This window comes from Podarcis pityusensis (assembly GCF_964106645.2).
Source record: "Podarcis pityusensis genome assembly, chromosome: Z".
Lineage (NCBI taxonomy): Eukaryota > Metazoa > Chordata > Lepidosauria > Squamata > Lacertidae > Podarcis > Podarcis pityusensis.
In genome coordinates, this window is record NC_138044.1 from 23,811,866 (window position 1) to 23,827,692 (window position 15,827).

The 15,827-nt window shown below is 47.1% G+C and overlaps 1 protein-coding gene across 2 annotated transcripts; it reads right to left on the minus strand.

Moving 5' to 3' along the window:
* Positions 1-10,059: 10,059 nt before the first annotated feature.
* Positions 10,060-12,272, minus strand: LOC308468203 (uncharacterized protein). 2 transcript variants are annotated; one of them, XM_080990193.1, is made up of 2 exons: positions 11,950-12,272; positions 10,060-11,045 (listed from the first exon to the last, which is right to left on the minus strand). In XM_080990193.1, exons 1-2 carry the CDS (start codon positions 12,266-12,268, stop codon positions 10,192-10,194), a joined length of 1,173 nt encoding a protein of 390 aa, XP_080846319.1. In that variant the 5' UTR covers positions 12,269-12,272; the 3' UTR covers positions 10,060-10,191. The 2 variants fall into 2 exon arrangements, 1 of the variants encoding a protein (XP_080846319.1); XR_013981520.1 differs by lacking the exon at positions 11,950-12,272 and adding an exon at positions 11,399-11,553 and having other exon boundaries at positions 10,957-11,045.
* Positions 12,273-15,827: the final 3,555 nt, after the last annotated feature.

Consider the following 15,827-nt stretch of genomic DNA (forward strand, 5'->3'; position numbering starts at 1 on the left):
TTCTACTTGGGAAGAGAGAGAGCAGATGCCAGCCACTGAAGCTTAGCCATCAAAGGATGCTGAGCAGGAAGAAATAGATGCAGTGCACCAGAGAAAGATCTGGATCCTTACTGACTGACTTCCTGGAAAGAGGGAGATAGGCAGAAAATGGATTTTTTTAAGTAAAACAAGGTGTAGAAGGGAAGTTCCACGCTTCAAAGCAAGTGTTGTCACAAATGGCTATTTGCAAAAGCATAGAGAAGACTGTGAGGAAACCTTTGCTCCTGTAGTCACACAACTATCAGAACACTTTAAGCACAGCAATTTCAAAGCATATGGAAGTGAGGCACATTGCCATTAAGATTGCATTTTTGCATGAGGAGATCTACATGGAACAGCCCAAGGGTTTTGTTAAACCCAGTGAAGCCTGTTTAGTATGTAAGCTTCAGAAGGGGCTATATGGACTGAAACAGGCTTTTAGGACGTGGAATGATCACAGCAGAGAGACTTGTGTAGACAAAGATGGGAAGGCTTGTTATTGTTGAATATGGAGGAATGATTGTTGAAGTCATTGCAGACAATGTTGCTATGTTCGATCAGAGGAAAAACTATTGCGGACGTCCATTCATAATTAGAGAACCCCTTTTGGCCTTTTTGTGTAGAAAGGAAAATGAATTAATCTGTTTGGTTTTGAAAATAGGGAAAATATTGCCTAACAGAAAGTAGATCAGTTGAGTGTTATTCTAGGGCGAATATTTTGAATATTTTTTGTATGTAACTTACATAGAGAGAATCAGCAGTCCTTTTAATTTTCCCCCTCTTCTCTTATTTACTTTTCCTTCCACTTTTCTTTTGTTCTACCTTTGGTATTGTCTTTTCTCTTTCTCCCTTTGTTTTTGTTTAGATTAGGTTGTTTTATTTTATGGCATTATGAAAAAGCTTCAATTAAAACTTGTTTTTTAAAAAGAACTTGGAAAAGTCTCCTAATATCTAGGGAACCAAATTGAAAGGGAGAAAGATGGATCATTCCTTCTAAGCCAGAAGCAGAAGGTCACTTGACAGTCTTAAACCATCCTGTTGCCAGACTTATGGCCACTGATTTTCTAATCTTAAGAATCAAGTTGAATCTGAACTATTTATTGCCTGTCAACAACCAGTACAGGTCAGCAAGAGGGAAACCTCTGTACTTGATAAGTCCACTCATCCACAGAACACAGGAGAGCTGGGCATTGGGGAGTTAATCCCAGCTGGGGTGTGAGTTTCAGCTCTGTGCCAGTTGCTCAATTAGTCAATGGCAGATTGGCTCAGAGGGCTGAGCACACTGTGGGGGGAGGGGCTGATGGAGCAACCAGGCTTCCCTCAGTTCGCTCCCTGGGTATTTAAATTGCCCACACCAGCCCCCTGCACCTAGCTCTCCTCGTTGCATCAATCCACCCACCGACTCCATCAGCTTTGCATTTCACTTATTGATTGGCCTTGCTATGGTAGTAGTGGTCGCCATATTCAGGATCAGGTAGGAATTTACCTAGCAGGTGAATTGGCTATGGCCTAAGGGTTTTGCCTACCTCATAGCAATCATAACAACTTAGGCAGTTTAGGCATTGGGTAAGTCCTTAGCCTTGGATGGGCGGGGAGGTGGGTACTTCAAGACTACAAGACCAGATATCATAGATGCAGTGGGAATCCTTAGAAGGAAAATAAATGCTCCCACTGATAAGGACTGGACAGGTGTCAAATGAGTTGCCAGATCTCTGAAAGAACTATGAAGTGTAAGCTTAAGTTGCCAGCAGACAGCAATCCTGCACTGATGATGCTGACTGGGCTGGGGACACTGAAGACTATAAGTCAACAGTGGTTATGTTTTTAGGTATGGAAATGGCCCCATTTGCTGGGGCAGTTATCAACAAAATTGTGTAGCTCTTTCTTCCACAGAATCTGAATATGTAGCTGCTATAGGGGCATGCAGAAAGCTTGCCTGTAATGATCAACTGACTGAGGACTTTGTGTTGGTTTGAGAGAAGCCATTTTAACTGACGGAAGACATCCAGAGCTGTTTGAAGTGAACACACAGTGAGAAGTTCCACTCGATAACCAAATGTATCAAAATAAAGTACCACTGGTACATGAGGCGATCCAGAATAGACTTGTTGAGTTGACCTATTGCATACCAAGAAAATGACTGCTTATACAGTGGTGCCTCGCAAGACGAAATTAATTCATTCCGTGAGTTTTTTCGTCTAGCGAATTTTTCGTCTTGTGAAGCACGAAATCCCATAGGAATGCATTGAAATTCAATTAATGCGTTCCTATGGTCAAAAAAAGTCCAAACAAAGCCAAATTTGGTACAACAAGAGTTTATTAAGTGCTCTTTAAAGTCACACATACTGTAAAGAGCATTTCAAAAATTGAAGGAACAATAAATTAAGTTTCTAAACATGACAGAAAAACATTTAAAAATCAACAAAGTGTACAGTACATTTTCTAAGACTCTGGGGGACAACTCGAAGAAGGTTCCTCTTCCACTCTTTGCTTCTTGCTGAAGAACCCCCTCCTCAACTGTTCCCCCAGCCACCCACCACACAGAAATTCAAATCCAGAAATTTTTTTAAAAAACAGCAGAGTGGCCCAATGGTCACAGAAAATCATAAAAATGCAGGGGGAAAAACACACAAGCTTCCAGATTCTTGCAAACCCCTCCCCAACACCAAGTCCCTGAATTCCAAACACCCCAACCCAAAATCCAAAAACCCCCAAAAAAGTTTTAAAAGTTTAACTTACCAAATGGCTGCAAAAGAAGTTTTGGAAAAGCTTCAAAAATCACCAAAGTCTTCAAAAACCTCAAAAAAGGCTACCACACTGCGTTCTATGAGTTGCTCCTCGAAGTCAAGTCGCAACTGTATTAACGGTGTTAAGAAAAAGGAAACAAACTTGCAAGACGTTTTCGTTTTTCGTCTTGCGAAGCAAGCCCATAGGGAAATTCGTCTTGCGAAGCAGCTCAAAAAACGGAAAACCCTTTTGTCTAGCGAGTTTTTTGTCTTGCGAGGCATTCGTCTTGCGGGGCACCACTGTATTCTCATGAAACCTCTACCAAGAGACAGTTTCTAGAACCTTTGAGTTAAGATGGGACTCTGGGTAGTTTAATAAAATTGGGTATGCAATGTAATGGTTTCCTGAGAAGGGTTTTGTGGGAGAATTTGCTGCCAAATCACAAATGCATGATTGCTAGATAGTTGCAAACAGGGGACTCTATGATGTCACATCCTATAAACTTTTGTGGCGGGAAAGGGAAATTTAATCTCTACTTCTTCCTATCACCACACTCTTTTTCCTACCTGTGATGGGGAAAACATATCTTTGCTCTCCCCCAAAGACCAATCTTAATTTTGAATGGGACTATGGGTATGTGTAAAGGACGCGGGTGGCTCTGTGGGTTAAACCGCAGAGACTAGGACTTGCCGATCAGAAGGTTGGCGGTTCGAAGCCCCGCGATGGGGTGAGCTCCCGTTGCTCGGTCCCAGCTCCTGCCAACCTAGCAGTTTGAAAGCATGCCAGTGCAAGTAGATAAATAGGTACCACTCCGGCGGGAAGGTAAATGGCGTTTCCGTGCGTTGCTCTGGTTCGCCAGAAGCGGCTTAGTCATGCTGGCCACATGACCCGGAAGCTGTACGCCGGCTCCCTCGGCCAATAAAGCAAGATGAGCGCCACAACCCCAGAGTTGGTCACAACTGGACCTAATGGTCAGGGGTCCCTTTACCTTTACCTGTGGGTATCTGTAACATTTAAAGATTATTGCCTTCCTGGTTTTCATCACTGTACAGTCATACCTCGGGTTGAATGTGCTTCGGGATGAGCGTGTTCGAGTTGCGCTCCGCGTCAATCCAGACGTAACGGAGTGCGTTACTTCTGGGTTTTGCCGCTTGCGCATGCGCAGGTGCTCAAAATGACATCATGCACATGCGCAGAAGCGCCGAAACGTGACCCGTGCACGTGCAGACGTGGGTTACGTTTGCTTCTAGATGAGAATGGGGCTCTGGAACGGATCCCGTTCGCATCTAGAGGTACTACTGTATCTGTTAAATAGTGACAAGACTTTGATAAGTGAGTAAACCTTGTTTACTAAACAGCCTAAGAGTGATTTCCCCGTTAAGAGGGAAACATAAAACAGGAAAAGATAATCTAAGTCCACCTAAAATAAAAGTGAAAGGGGAATTTTTTTTTTTTGAGAGGCACTCCATTCTTTACAACAACCCAATGAGGACTGAGCCTATTCCATGTTTTGTGGGGAATAGAAAAACTAGGGAGAGTGTCATTGAGAGAGAGACCATAATTTTGAACAGGAAACACCCTGCATATGTAGTGACAATGGTGATATCCCTTTATTACATTAGAGTGCTAGAGAGTTGAGTGTCAAATGGATGGATGAACCGAATCCATTGGAAAGCCTTGTGCCAGAAGAGATGTGAAAGATGTGGCTTGCTTGCTAGATCATGATAGCAAGGTTTTACTTGATGTGGCAGGCAAGACCCAAATGAGATGGCCAGTCATACTCCTCTGCCTTTAATTAACCCTGTGATTCACAAATTTTAAACTAACTAACAACACCAGATGAAGGTAAGTATCATCACCTAGCAATGTCTAGAGATTGCACTCCGCTTAAAAGCATAAGAAGGAGAGCACAGCCCACTTGATCAGCAGAAACCCTAGTCTACTGCATTTGCCAAGTGAGTGCAGGTATTATTATTTAACCTATCAATTTATTTAAAGAGTTTATATATCTATTTTTATCACCAAGTGTTCTCAAAAGGGTTTACATAAGAAGAAAAATAACTTGATCTAAGTGTGCAGTAACAGAGTGCGGCGAAGTTGTGCCATTTATTCAGTAGACCTTCATCCAAGGATGATTAGCCTGTGTTGTTGAACTCCAACTCCTATTATCCCCAGACAGCATTATCAGTGGTCAGGGCTTATGGGAGCTGTAGTCCAGTGACAAGAGGAAGGCCCGTTCTCCACTTCTGATCTCTGAGATCCACAAGGTTGCCACTTTTTCCTTCTGTTCCAAAGGAGCTGCAGTGCTGTAAGCAGAATAATGCTGACCACCCATGCCAGCTTGGGAAATATTATTATTATTATTATTATTATTATTATTATTATTATTATTGAATATGAATTTCTTAGTATTTACCCAGAGTATTCCAAAGCAATTTAAAGCCAGACAGACATCCCTAACAAAGAGACATCAAAACCAATAGGAAAAAGAAATACGTTAAAACATGTGAGGGGGCAGGCTTTATGTTGGGAAGGTAGGCAGGGGGCAGCTTCCCCCCTGCCCCCCCGGCCTATGCCCATACATAAAACATCCTGCCCATTTCTAAAAGGCTACAGATTATTGAAGTCCAAAGGCCTGGTTATGAGGGGATGTTTTTGCTGGGGGCCTAGAGATAGAGATAGAGATAGAGATAGAGATAGAGATAGAGATAGAGATAGAGATAGAGATAGAGATAGAGAGATAAATTATGGTGCCAGGCAAGCCTCCCTCGGGATAGCATTCCAGAAGCAGGGAGCCGCTGCAAAAAAGGCCCTTTCCCATGTTGCCATGGTGATTGAGGCACCTCACAGGCACTGATGGCTTGCCTTTGGCAGGGCATCAAGGGTGACCTATATGAGACTCTTCCAATGAGAAGCAGCAGGTTAGGATGCAAGTCCCAACATAGATCTTTAAATATGGGCCACTGAATGATTCCAAAAACTGGGAAGCCTTTGCAGATGGCTCTTTCTCTTCTGAACAGTTCTCTGCCAACAAAAACAAAAAAGAGGCTGAATCTGAGAATTATCTCAACTCTGGCCCAGGTTTGTGGGGGTATGCCAGCTCCAGATTGTTTCAACTAGTTCAGAAGCAAGCACATAACTGCTAACAGCCAACATACGCTTACTCTGAAGATAAGATATACTGAGTCATGAAGCACTTGGCTAAAAGGATCACATTTGTATCTGACTTTGTGGGAAGTGGTAGCCTTATTATGAGAACCTTACCAGGGCCCCCAGCCACCTTAACCTAACCATACCTTTTGAGCTTATTCCAGAGTAAACATGCATGCGCATTGTAGGGGATTGGGCTAGATGAACCTCGGGGTCCCTTCCAACTTTATAATCCTATGATTCTAGTTATTTATATTATTTATTAGACTTGTATTCAGTTATTCATTCAATGATCAAAAGGCAGTTCACAACATAAAAATACAAAATGAGAACACGAAATACTGAAAAAAACACAAGCCAATAACCCTTGTCCCAAACACACAGTTTAAAAGGCCATAGAATGTTTTATTAGCCAGAGGCCTGGCCCTAGAGAAATGTTTTTTCCTGGCACCTAAAGATGCGTATGGCAGGCCCCAGGTGAGCCATGGACAGCCATGCAGAAAAAGGCCACCCTCCAGACCTCTTGTGAAGGAGGCACACAAAGAAGGGCCTCAGATGATAATCACAGGGTCCCGGCTGATTCATATGATTCCAGGGGCAAAGCTGCATGCTCCGTTACCGGGGGCGGAGAGCAGGCGGGGGCGTGGCGTGCATCCTGCGGGTGTGGCGCTGCCCGCAGGGGCGTGGCACACATTCTGGGGGTGTGGCGTGCCACCTGTGGGGGCGTAGCACCCGGCACACATGGGGGTTTACAACACATGTCAGGGGGGTGCCGCAATAGCACCCTACCAGAATAGTGGTGCCGGGGGCGGTGCATTCCCTCCACACCCCTGTTCCTCCGCCAGTGTATGATTCTATGTGCTTCTTTCACTTCCATTGAAATAAGCACCATTAAAATCATTGAGCAGAAACGGATACCACTGGTCTGTAACCATATACAACTAGGAGACCCATTTCAGAACTGCTTCTGAGTAATATCATATTATTAAAGGACTATCTGCCTTTGCACAAGTGTGCATTCTAAGTATATTTTGCAGTGGGAAGTCCCCTCTTTTCAGTGGAGTTCACACTTCCATTTTGCCTCTGGCAAGGGAGCAGGAGGGCCTGTCCCTGGTAAGAATGGCCTATGAAGTGGAGTGAGGAGGCTAAGAGGAGGTCTCACATTAGGCTTGCCAAAGGTGGTGTACTGGAAGGCAGGGGGTCAGGAGTGCACTAGAGAATGTCCCCACTCGAGGGTTTAATGTTGCAATGGGTCCCTGGCGTGTCAAAAAAGGTCATTGGTGTTAGACTTTCTTAACTTATTGTTTTTCCTCTTGAAAAAGGTAGATCTGTACTAAAGTGTGGGAAGGGATATAGGCTGGCATTTTGATAACAGGAATTTATTTTTGTAGGCTTGCAAAAGCTTTCCTGAATGAGTGGTGCTGAACCCACAAGCAGCATAATGTGATAATATCCACTTCTAATATCCACTAGTTGAGACGCTTGGGGTGAATGCAAACCATGGGCTCTCTGTCCCATTGAGATCGTGATCAAGACTGGGCTGGAGACTTTGGATATACTGTAATATCCAATTTTCATCCTGGGAACAGTTATGGAAAGTGGAAATAAAATTTACTGCCTGCTGTTCGTTGAAAGAAAATTATATGAAAATGATGTACCATTGGTATCTAACCCCAAATAAAATTGCTAAAATGTACAAAACAAGTTCTAAACTGTGTTGGAAATGTAAAGAGAAAGAGAATACTTTTTACCATATGTGGTGGACATGTACATTGGTAAAGGCTTTCTGAGAAATGATATATAATGAACTTAAGAAAATGTTTAAAAATACATTTGTTAAAAAACCAGAAGCCTTTTTACTAGGCATTATAGGTGAAGAGGCTATGCATGTGGCCTTTGTAACTTCTCCACTCTGCAATCCAAAGGGAGCTTCAGAGCTTAAGGAAATGGCAGGGCCACCACTGGATTTGCAGTCCTGCCGTTCATGCCAGCAGGAACAGCAGCAGAAGGGGAGGGGCAAATTGCTTCATGGGTGAAGCCATCATATGATGGTACCTGGCCTGACTTGGGCTCCAGACTGGCAGAGCAATTTGGATGTGCTTCTCTGTTAAGTCATGATGCTCCCCTGGCTGAGGTTTGGAATGCTCCCATGCTGTGCTTGCACCCTGCCAACACACAGTGCTATAGACTTAAATAAACTGTGGCAGGGAGAAGAGGAGTGGGCCACCTTTCTCCCATCAACAGCTGGATTCTCTTGGAGCAATCTCTCAGCAGAGGGTAGAATCAGAGATGCTTCACGCTTTTCTTCCCCTCCTCCTCCCCCCATCTCTTTTCCCTTGCTGAGTGATGCTACCTCAGCTGGTTGAATCTTCCCTCCCCATGATTCCCGTGATGACTGAAGCTTTTTTTTGGGGGGGGGGGGGTTACTTCCATCAGAATTGTGGAAGAGGGAGGGGAGATTTAAAACATTCTGTTCCCTGAAAAGTGGGGTGAACTGCCTATCAGTATCCTAAGGCCCCACCTCATGGATGGCAAGGAGGGAGCAGAGAGAGAGAAACAGGAACATTAAGGGTGAGAGCACCCAAAACCCTCCCACTAGTTCCACAAGCCAGCCTACAATGTTTGCCTGAGACAATCACCAGGGTGACCTGTGACTGTTTAGGGCAGGGATAGGCAACCTAAGGCCTGTGGGCCAGATGCGGCCCAATTGCCTTCTCAATCTGGCCCATGGATGGTCCGGGAGAATGTGTCCTTTTATTTAAAATGCATCTCTGGGTTATTTGTGGGGCCTGCTCCGGTGTTTTTACATGAGTAGAATGTGTCCTTTTATTTAAAATGCATCTCTGAGTTATTTGTGGGGCCTGCCTGGTGTTTTTATGTGAGTAGAAGGTGTGCTTTTATTTAAACTGCACCTCTGGGTTATTTGTGAGGGGCAAGAAGGGAGCAGAGAGAGAGAGCACCCAAAACCCTCCCACCAGTTCCACAAGCCAGCCTACAATCTTTGCCTGAGACAATCACCAGGGTGACCTGTGACTATTTAGGGCAGTCTTTCTCAACCTGTGGGTCCCCAGATGATGTTGAACTACAACTCCCATCATCCCTAGCTAGCAAGGCCAGAGTTTAGGGATGATGGGAGTTGTAGTCCAACAACACCTGGGGACCCACAGGTTGAGAACCGCTGGTTTAGGGTCTTTAATCAAGTATAGGGTAGTGGTGAGAGTGTTGGGCTAGGGATGGGGAGAGCAAATCCCTCCTTCTCCATGGCACTCCTTGGGCCACATCTGGACATTTACTGTCTCGCCTACTGGCTCCTTGGAGGAAGTGTAAAATATAAACAGAATAGAAAGCAAATAGAATTGCATCTTCAAGAGCTAATCAAGGCTAGAGATCTAATGGAGGCAGTTAAACTGCTGCGCCACATCATATCAAATCCCACCTGCAATAGAATTTAGTCAGAAGATGGAAAATTAGAATTGAAGAGACCAGGTTGCAAAAAACACATTTTTATTGATTATTTGGTGGATACATTGACAAATGATACAAACATGATTCTATGCATTCAAGAAGCAAATGATTCAGGACCCGTCCGGGCTTTCCTGATTTGCCTCTGCAGGAGTCATACACAGAAATGGTTATACAATGAAAGATTAAGGAAACCTCAGAGATTATTATATGGCAAAAGAAAAAAATACCCTCCCATAAGACAGACCCCCTGCTTGTGCCAATATAGAGCAGGTAACAAGCCTCCCATAGGAAAAGTCAAACACAGTGATGCAACATGCTGAGCCACAACAAGCTTTTCAGTGCACTTTAAATGCATACTTTAAGCACATGACATAATGATAAAAACACCTTATTACAACAAAGTATAGGGTAGTGGCAAGAGTGTTGGACTAGGGATGGGGAGAGCAGGGTTCAAATCCCTCCTTCTCCGTGGCACTCCTTGGGCAAGATCAGGACACTCACTGTCTCACCATCCAACCTACAAGGCTCCTTGAAGGAAGGGTAAAATATAAGCATAATAGAAAGCAAATTGAATTTAATCTGTGGGTTCTAATCAGGGCTACAGATCTAATGGAGGCAGCTAAACCTTGGGCCACAACATATCATGTACCAGCTGCAAATTTAATCAGAAGATGAAAAGCAGGAATTGAAGAGACCAGGTTGAAAAACACACATTTTTATTGATAATTTGCCTAATTTCTTCTGCAGTCCCTGATTCTACAAAGCATGCTGCTTATCAAGCTACTCTACTTTGGCAGGGAATCCCAAGCCCTTGACTGAGAGAAGGATCTCCTAGTTTTCGGGGCGAGTCAGGGGTCTTCGGCGGCCCCGGTTCCGCTGCGGGGGAGGAGTTTCCATCCGAATTGGGACAAGTCCTGTTGAAAACCACACGACGGCCACATTCCCAGGCATCCGAGCTGGAGGCTGCACACTGGGGGCATTGATAGGGAGAGCTGGAGGCTGCACACTGGGGGCATTGCTGGGGGGAGCTGGAGGCTGCACACTGGGGGCATTGCTGGGGGGAGCTGGAGGCTTCACGCTGGGGGGAGCTGGAGGCTTCACACTGGGGGCATTGCTGGGGGGAGCTGGAGGCTTCACGCTGGGGGCATTGCTGGGGGGAGCTGGAGGCTTCACGCTGGGGGCATTGCTGGGGGGAGCTGGAGGCTTCACGCTGGGGGCATTGCTGGGGGGAGCTGGAGGCTTCACACTGGGGGCATTGCTGGGGGGAGCTGGAGGCTGCTCACTGGGGGCATTGCTGGGGGGAGCTGGAGGCTGCTCACTGGGGGCATTGCTGGGGGGAGCTGGAGGCTGCTCACTGGGGGCATTGCTGGGGGGAGCTGGAGGCTGCTCACTGGGGGCATTGCTGGGGGGAGCTGGAGGCTGCACACTGGGGGCATCGCTGGAGGTAGAAGCAGGACCGTCATGGAGACTTGGAGGACCCAGTGCACCAACAGGCAATAGCTGATCCAATCTGGTGTAGGTTTCACGGGGTTTCACAGAAGAGCCGGTCTCTCCCTCGATCTCCTCTGGTACTTCAAAGGTGACTGTCTCCGTAAGCCAGAATTTTCTGCAAGGGCGGTAAAAACCCCAGTAGAATATCACAGTAGCAAGAACTCCAACACAAAAAACGGTCACCAACAGCCAGTCTGAAACAAAAGAAAGATATTGATCAGTGCTTGTTCTGCTACCCATTTGCTCGATTGTTCTGCTCAACGGGACAAACTGGACTCTCCAGGAATGGAGCAAGGGATTTTAACCAAAAATCCGGAGAGGGGTGGTATGGCTAGCATCTTTAGGCAAAGTATCTCACACTGCAACAATTTCCCCCATCTCTAACTTCAGGAGTCAATATCCTTAATGGAGCCTGACTGCACTCGGCTGAGAAGACTCCCTGGGACAAATGTCCCTGCACCGAAGCAACCTAGAAAACAGGACACCCTGGACTTCGTTGGGAGAATTCCCGCCCGCCCCCATACAAATCTTGCCCGTCCGTGCCAACTTAGAGTCTTCTGGCGCGTTAAAAACCAACGAATTTCTCACAGCACCTTAAGACGTTTTAGCGCAGCCTAAGACTGGGCCCAGACGACCCCCCTGAAGCACCTTCGAAGCCCTTCTTGCCCTCCCCGCAAATCTTCTGCGCACTGGACTTCACCCTAATGGAGTTCCCGTTCCCAGCTACCCTTCCCAAGCGATAGCGCGCAGCCTTCTTGGGGAGGCGGAAGGGGCACCGAAGGTGCTCTCCTCGTCCAGTGTACACCTCTGCGCTTCACCGCAAGATCATGAGCGGGGAAGACATAAATAGACCGAAAGGGGAGCGGGAGACCCATGTCCAAAAAAGAGAAAGCAGTAGTTTCGCTTTCAGAATGAGGCGCACAATGGGCGCAGCCAAGGGGCCCCAGGGACAGCTGCCTCCCCAATTAATCAAAATTAATACAAATAATAACAAATCTGAGGTCTGCGCCCCCTAACAAAAATACTGGCTACGCCTATGAGGCTCAAGTAGTGTCCCCCGGAGGTGCCAAAAGATGCGAAAGTAGGTGGCTGCCTTACATTGCACTGGAGGGCACGGCTCCCGTTTGCCGTCGGTGGGGCGCGCTGGGGAGCCCTCGGCGAGCTCTTCGAAGGAGCAATTGCGCGTCTGGTCGCAGGTCCCGCAGCAGAACTTGACTTCGGCACCGTCGGGTTGCCCCGCGCACTGGAAAGCTTCCACCTGCGGCGGCACGGTCCCGTACAGCCACTTGGCGCACGTCGATCCATTGGTCTCGCTCAGCGGCCGGGCGTCTTTGTTGGGAGTAGGGACCGCGATCTGGGTCTTGCCCCAAGGCAGAAGGCGCAGCAGCAGAAGAGCTAAGAGCAGAACACACTTCATGGCGGCGCAACTCACAGCTGGGCTCACCTCGAAGAACTGACTGACCGACTCTCTCCAGCAAGCTAAGTCTGCCTGGCTGGTCTAACCCGCCCCACACGGACAGGTCCGTCCCACTCAAGCGCAGCCAGTCAGAGACAATGACTCGGTATCAAACTTCCTCTCATAAAGGCTGCATGGGCGCCGTATCCGCTGGGGCGGCCCCGATTCTGGCTGCACAGGTGTCCCGTGCAGAAAGCAAGTTTACACGGAGGGCCAGATCCTTGGTCGATCTACCTGGGTGTTCTCTCCGCTATCCGGCAATTCTTCTCTGGGCTTTCAAAGGGGGACGGCGGGTGGAACATTCCCGCCCTCCCGGGAATTGGACCGGAGACCTTGCGCCTTCGACGCAGGTGCTCTAGTACGGAGAGCTGGTGGGGTTTAGGGGCATCGAAACGCTCCCTCCCCGATGGAAGTGTGTGCCAATAGCTTCAGAAGTCGAATGAAGAGGCTCTTGATGCGCTTGGACAATTTCCCCATCTCCTGTCGATTCCTGGGGGGCTATCCGCTCGAGCCCACCCAAGCTTCCTCAGTAGTAACAGCCTCAACCCCCATTTGTATTAGAAGTAAACAGACAAACAAAAACGGAGCTGGCGAATATTTGCTCGCAATAACTGCTCCTTCTAGACGCACCACTCTTTAGAAACAGCTGGCTCCGAGGCAGGAGCACACAGACGAATCCATTGTTCAGAGGCGCTTTTTGAGGGGTAGTGTGGTGCAATGGTCAGAGTGCTGGTCTAGGAAGTCCAGGGTCAAATCCCTGCTTGCCCGTGACCTTGACGCAGTTTCTCTCAATCTAACCTACTTTGAGGGGTTGTTGTGAGAGTAGAACTGAGGTGGAGAGAATTATGTAGAATCATATCATTGTAGAGTTGGAAGGGACTTCGAGGGTCATCTAGTCCAACCTCCTGCAAAACAGGAACGATGCTTTCACTCCTTGAAGTAACACAGGATTCAAATCTAGGAAATACAAAAATAAAATAAATACATGCACTGAACACTTAGAAATCAGTACTGTACCAAATTGGACTGGATCCTGGCTTTCTTTCATGCACATCTTCTACTTATTGGGTAGTAGCACCATCCAAATCTTTGGCAATTACTTGGGCTGTATTCAAATATCTGAACGGATGTCTGAAGGGATGCACGATGGTGCAAGCTCATTTTCTGCTTTTCTAGAGGGTAGGATCCAAACTTATGGATTCAAATTAAAGGTAAATGGTAGCTATAACTTTGTAACAAGAGAAGCCGTTAGACCGTTGAGACAATTACCTCGGAAATATAGACATGTGTATAGATGGTAGGAGAATATGTATTTATTAGATATTATCCTTCGTCACGTTTGTGAATTCAGAAGAGTGCATCACATTGCAGATTAAAAGGGAACCTTAGATTGGTTAATTTTAGCCTCTTAGATTAAGTAATCCAGGATGCTGTAAAGCAGATTGGATTATCTTGGTCTTTCCCCTCTCCTTTAAAACAATAATCATACATATTATATTGGAAAAGGTAAAAATAACAATTATTTACTCAGAATATTTGTTGATGAGTAAGAGATACAGCAGCTTTAGACCTACTTTAGTCTAGATTAAGGTGGTGTCTGAGCAATGGAGCCCAGACAGGCAGATGTTCTCACATTTTTGCCTTGGCAATGAGTTTATATATGGTTACGCCCCCCCCCCCGACAGGGCACAGTAGAAGTGGCTCTCACAGTTCTCTCTAGCAAACTTACAGGAAATATCTGTGAGCTCCAAATTCTCTTCAGCTCCTATCATGTGCCTATCTAGCAAATATGATTTTTTTTTTACTGCATTGTAAATATCCTACACACCCCTTCTCAAGCAAAACAACATACATTCATATACACTTTTATGAAACCACCCAGAAACTCATATTCACTCAAACATTCTGCAAACTGTATCTCGGTAGAGGCTTGGTCAGGATACCTGCAGTCATCTCTCTTGTGTGGCAACAAGCCAATCAGGGCGGCCGTCTTAAGCATATCTGACGCCGTGATGCAAAGATCCCTCTGCCCTCCTCCCGTCTCCCAGAGTTGCTGACCTTTTTTAGGGAGGATGGTGCTGCGCCCAGGTTTGCGGGGCTGGAGGAGGCGGGCAGCGGCTGGAGGGCAGATCCTCTGGTGGGGAAGAGGCGGAGGCTGGACACGGCGACTCCCGGCTCAGCTGGCCGCTTCGTGCCATGGTGGCCACTGCAGGTGGAGGCTCTGGGCACAGCGCTGCTTCGGTGCAGCATGGTGGAGGTGGGCAAGGGTGGTGAGCTGATGCCGGGAGGCGCCGCGTCCAGCCTCCGCCTCTTCCCTGGCACCCTCCAGAACTTGGCACCCTGGCGCCCTGCGCCATTAGCCTCTATGGGTAAGACACCCCTGAAGCCAACTCCACAAGTCCATCTGGAATGGCCTCATGTACATAGTGATACTGCACCCCAAGCCGGACTGGATTGCCTAACTCAAATGTTTCTAATGAATCTATCAACTACCGTATTTTTCGCTCCAGAAGACACACCCGACCATAAGACGCAACTAGCTTTTAGAGGAGGAAAACAAGAAACAAGAAAGCAACACAAAGCCTCTTGGGCGAAGAGGCAGGAGCACTCCAGCTGTGCTCAGGAGGCTTTGCGGGGCTATCGCTGAAGCCAGGAGAGCAAGAGGGATCAGTGTGCACTGATCCCTCTTGCTCTTCTGGCTTCTGGGATAGCTGCGCAGCCTGCATTCGCTCCATAAGACGCACACACATTTCCCCTTACTTATTAGGAGGGGGAAGTGCGTCTTATAGAGCGAAAAATATGGTTGCTTCCTGCTACGTATAAGGGAATGTGCTCTGCTACTAGCTCACTAGCTTGAGTGAGGAAGGATAATATTTAACCCATATATCCTCTCCTAGGGACGCGGGTGGCACTGTGGGTAAAACCTCAGCGCCTAGGACTTGCTGATTGCATGGTCGGCGGTTCGAATCCCCGTGGCAGGGTGCGCTCCCGTCGTTTGGTCCCAGCGCCTGCCAACCTAGCAGTTCGAAAGCACCCTCGGGTGCAAGTAGATAAATAGGGACCGCTTACCAGCGGGAAGGTAAACGGCATTCCATGTGCTGCGCTGGCTTGCCAGATGCAGCTTGTCACGCTGGCCACATGACCCGGAAGTGTCTGCGGACAGTGCTGGCTCCCGGCCTATAGAGTGAGATGAGCGCACAACCCTAGAGTCTGGCAAGACTGGCCCGTACGGGCAGGGGTACCTTTCCCTTTACTATCCTCCCCTACTATCCTCAACATTCCCACAAAGGGTTATGGGGCTCAGAGTTGAGTATTTTTGGTGGATTCAGCATTCCCACACCTTTAAGATAGGAAACTGCTGTTTTCACATCCACCCAGTAATGTTCAGTGGGAGCATTCACCATTCTGCATAGAATTCCCACTGCATTGGCTATGTCCAGTCTGCAGGTTGTGGCCAGGTGTAAGTCTACCTATTGCTGACCTGTATTTATTGTTGTCAGGCAAAGAATTGAATCCTCTT

Coding starts and splice junctions, on each gene's coding strand:
- LOC308468203 (XM_080990193.1), bottom strand. CDS start 12,268: ATGAAGTGTGTTCTGCTCTTAGCTCTTCTGCTGCTGCGCCTTCTGCCT. Junction 11,046..11,949: donor GCCGTGCCCTCCAGTGCAAT/GTAAGGCAGCCA, acceptor CTTTTGTTTCAG/ACTGGCTGTTGGTGACCGTT.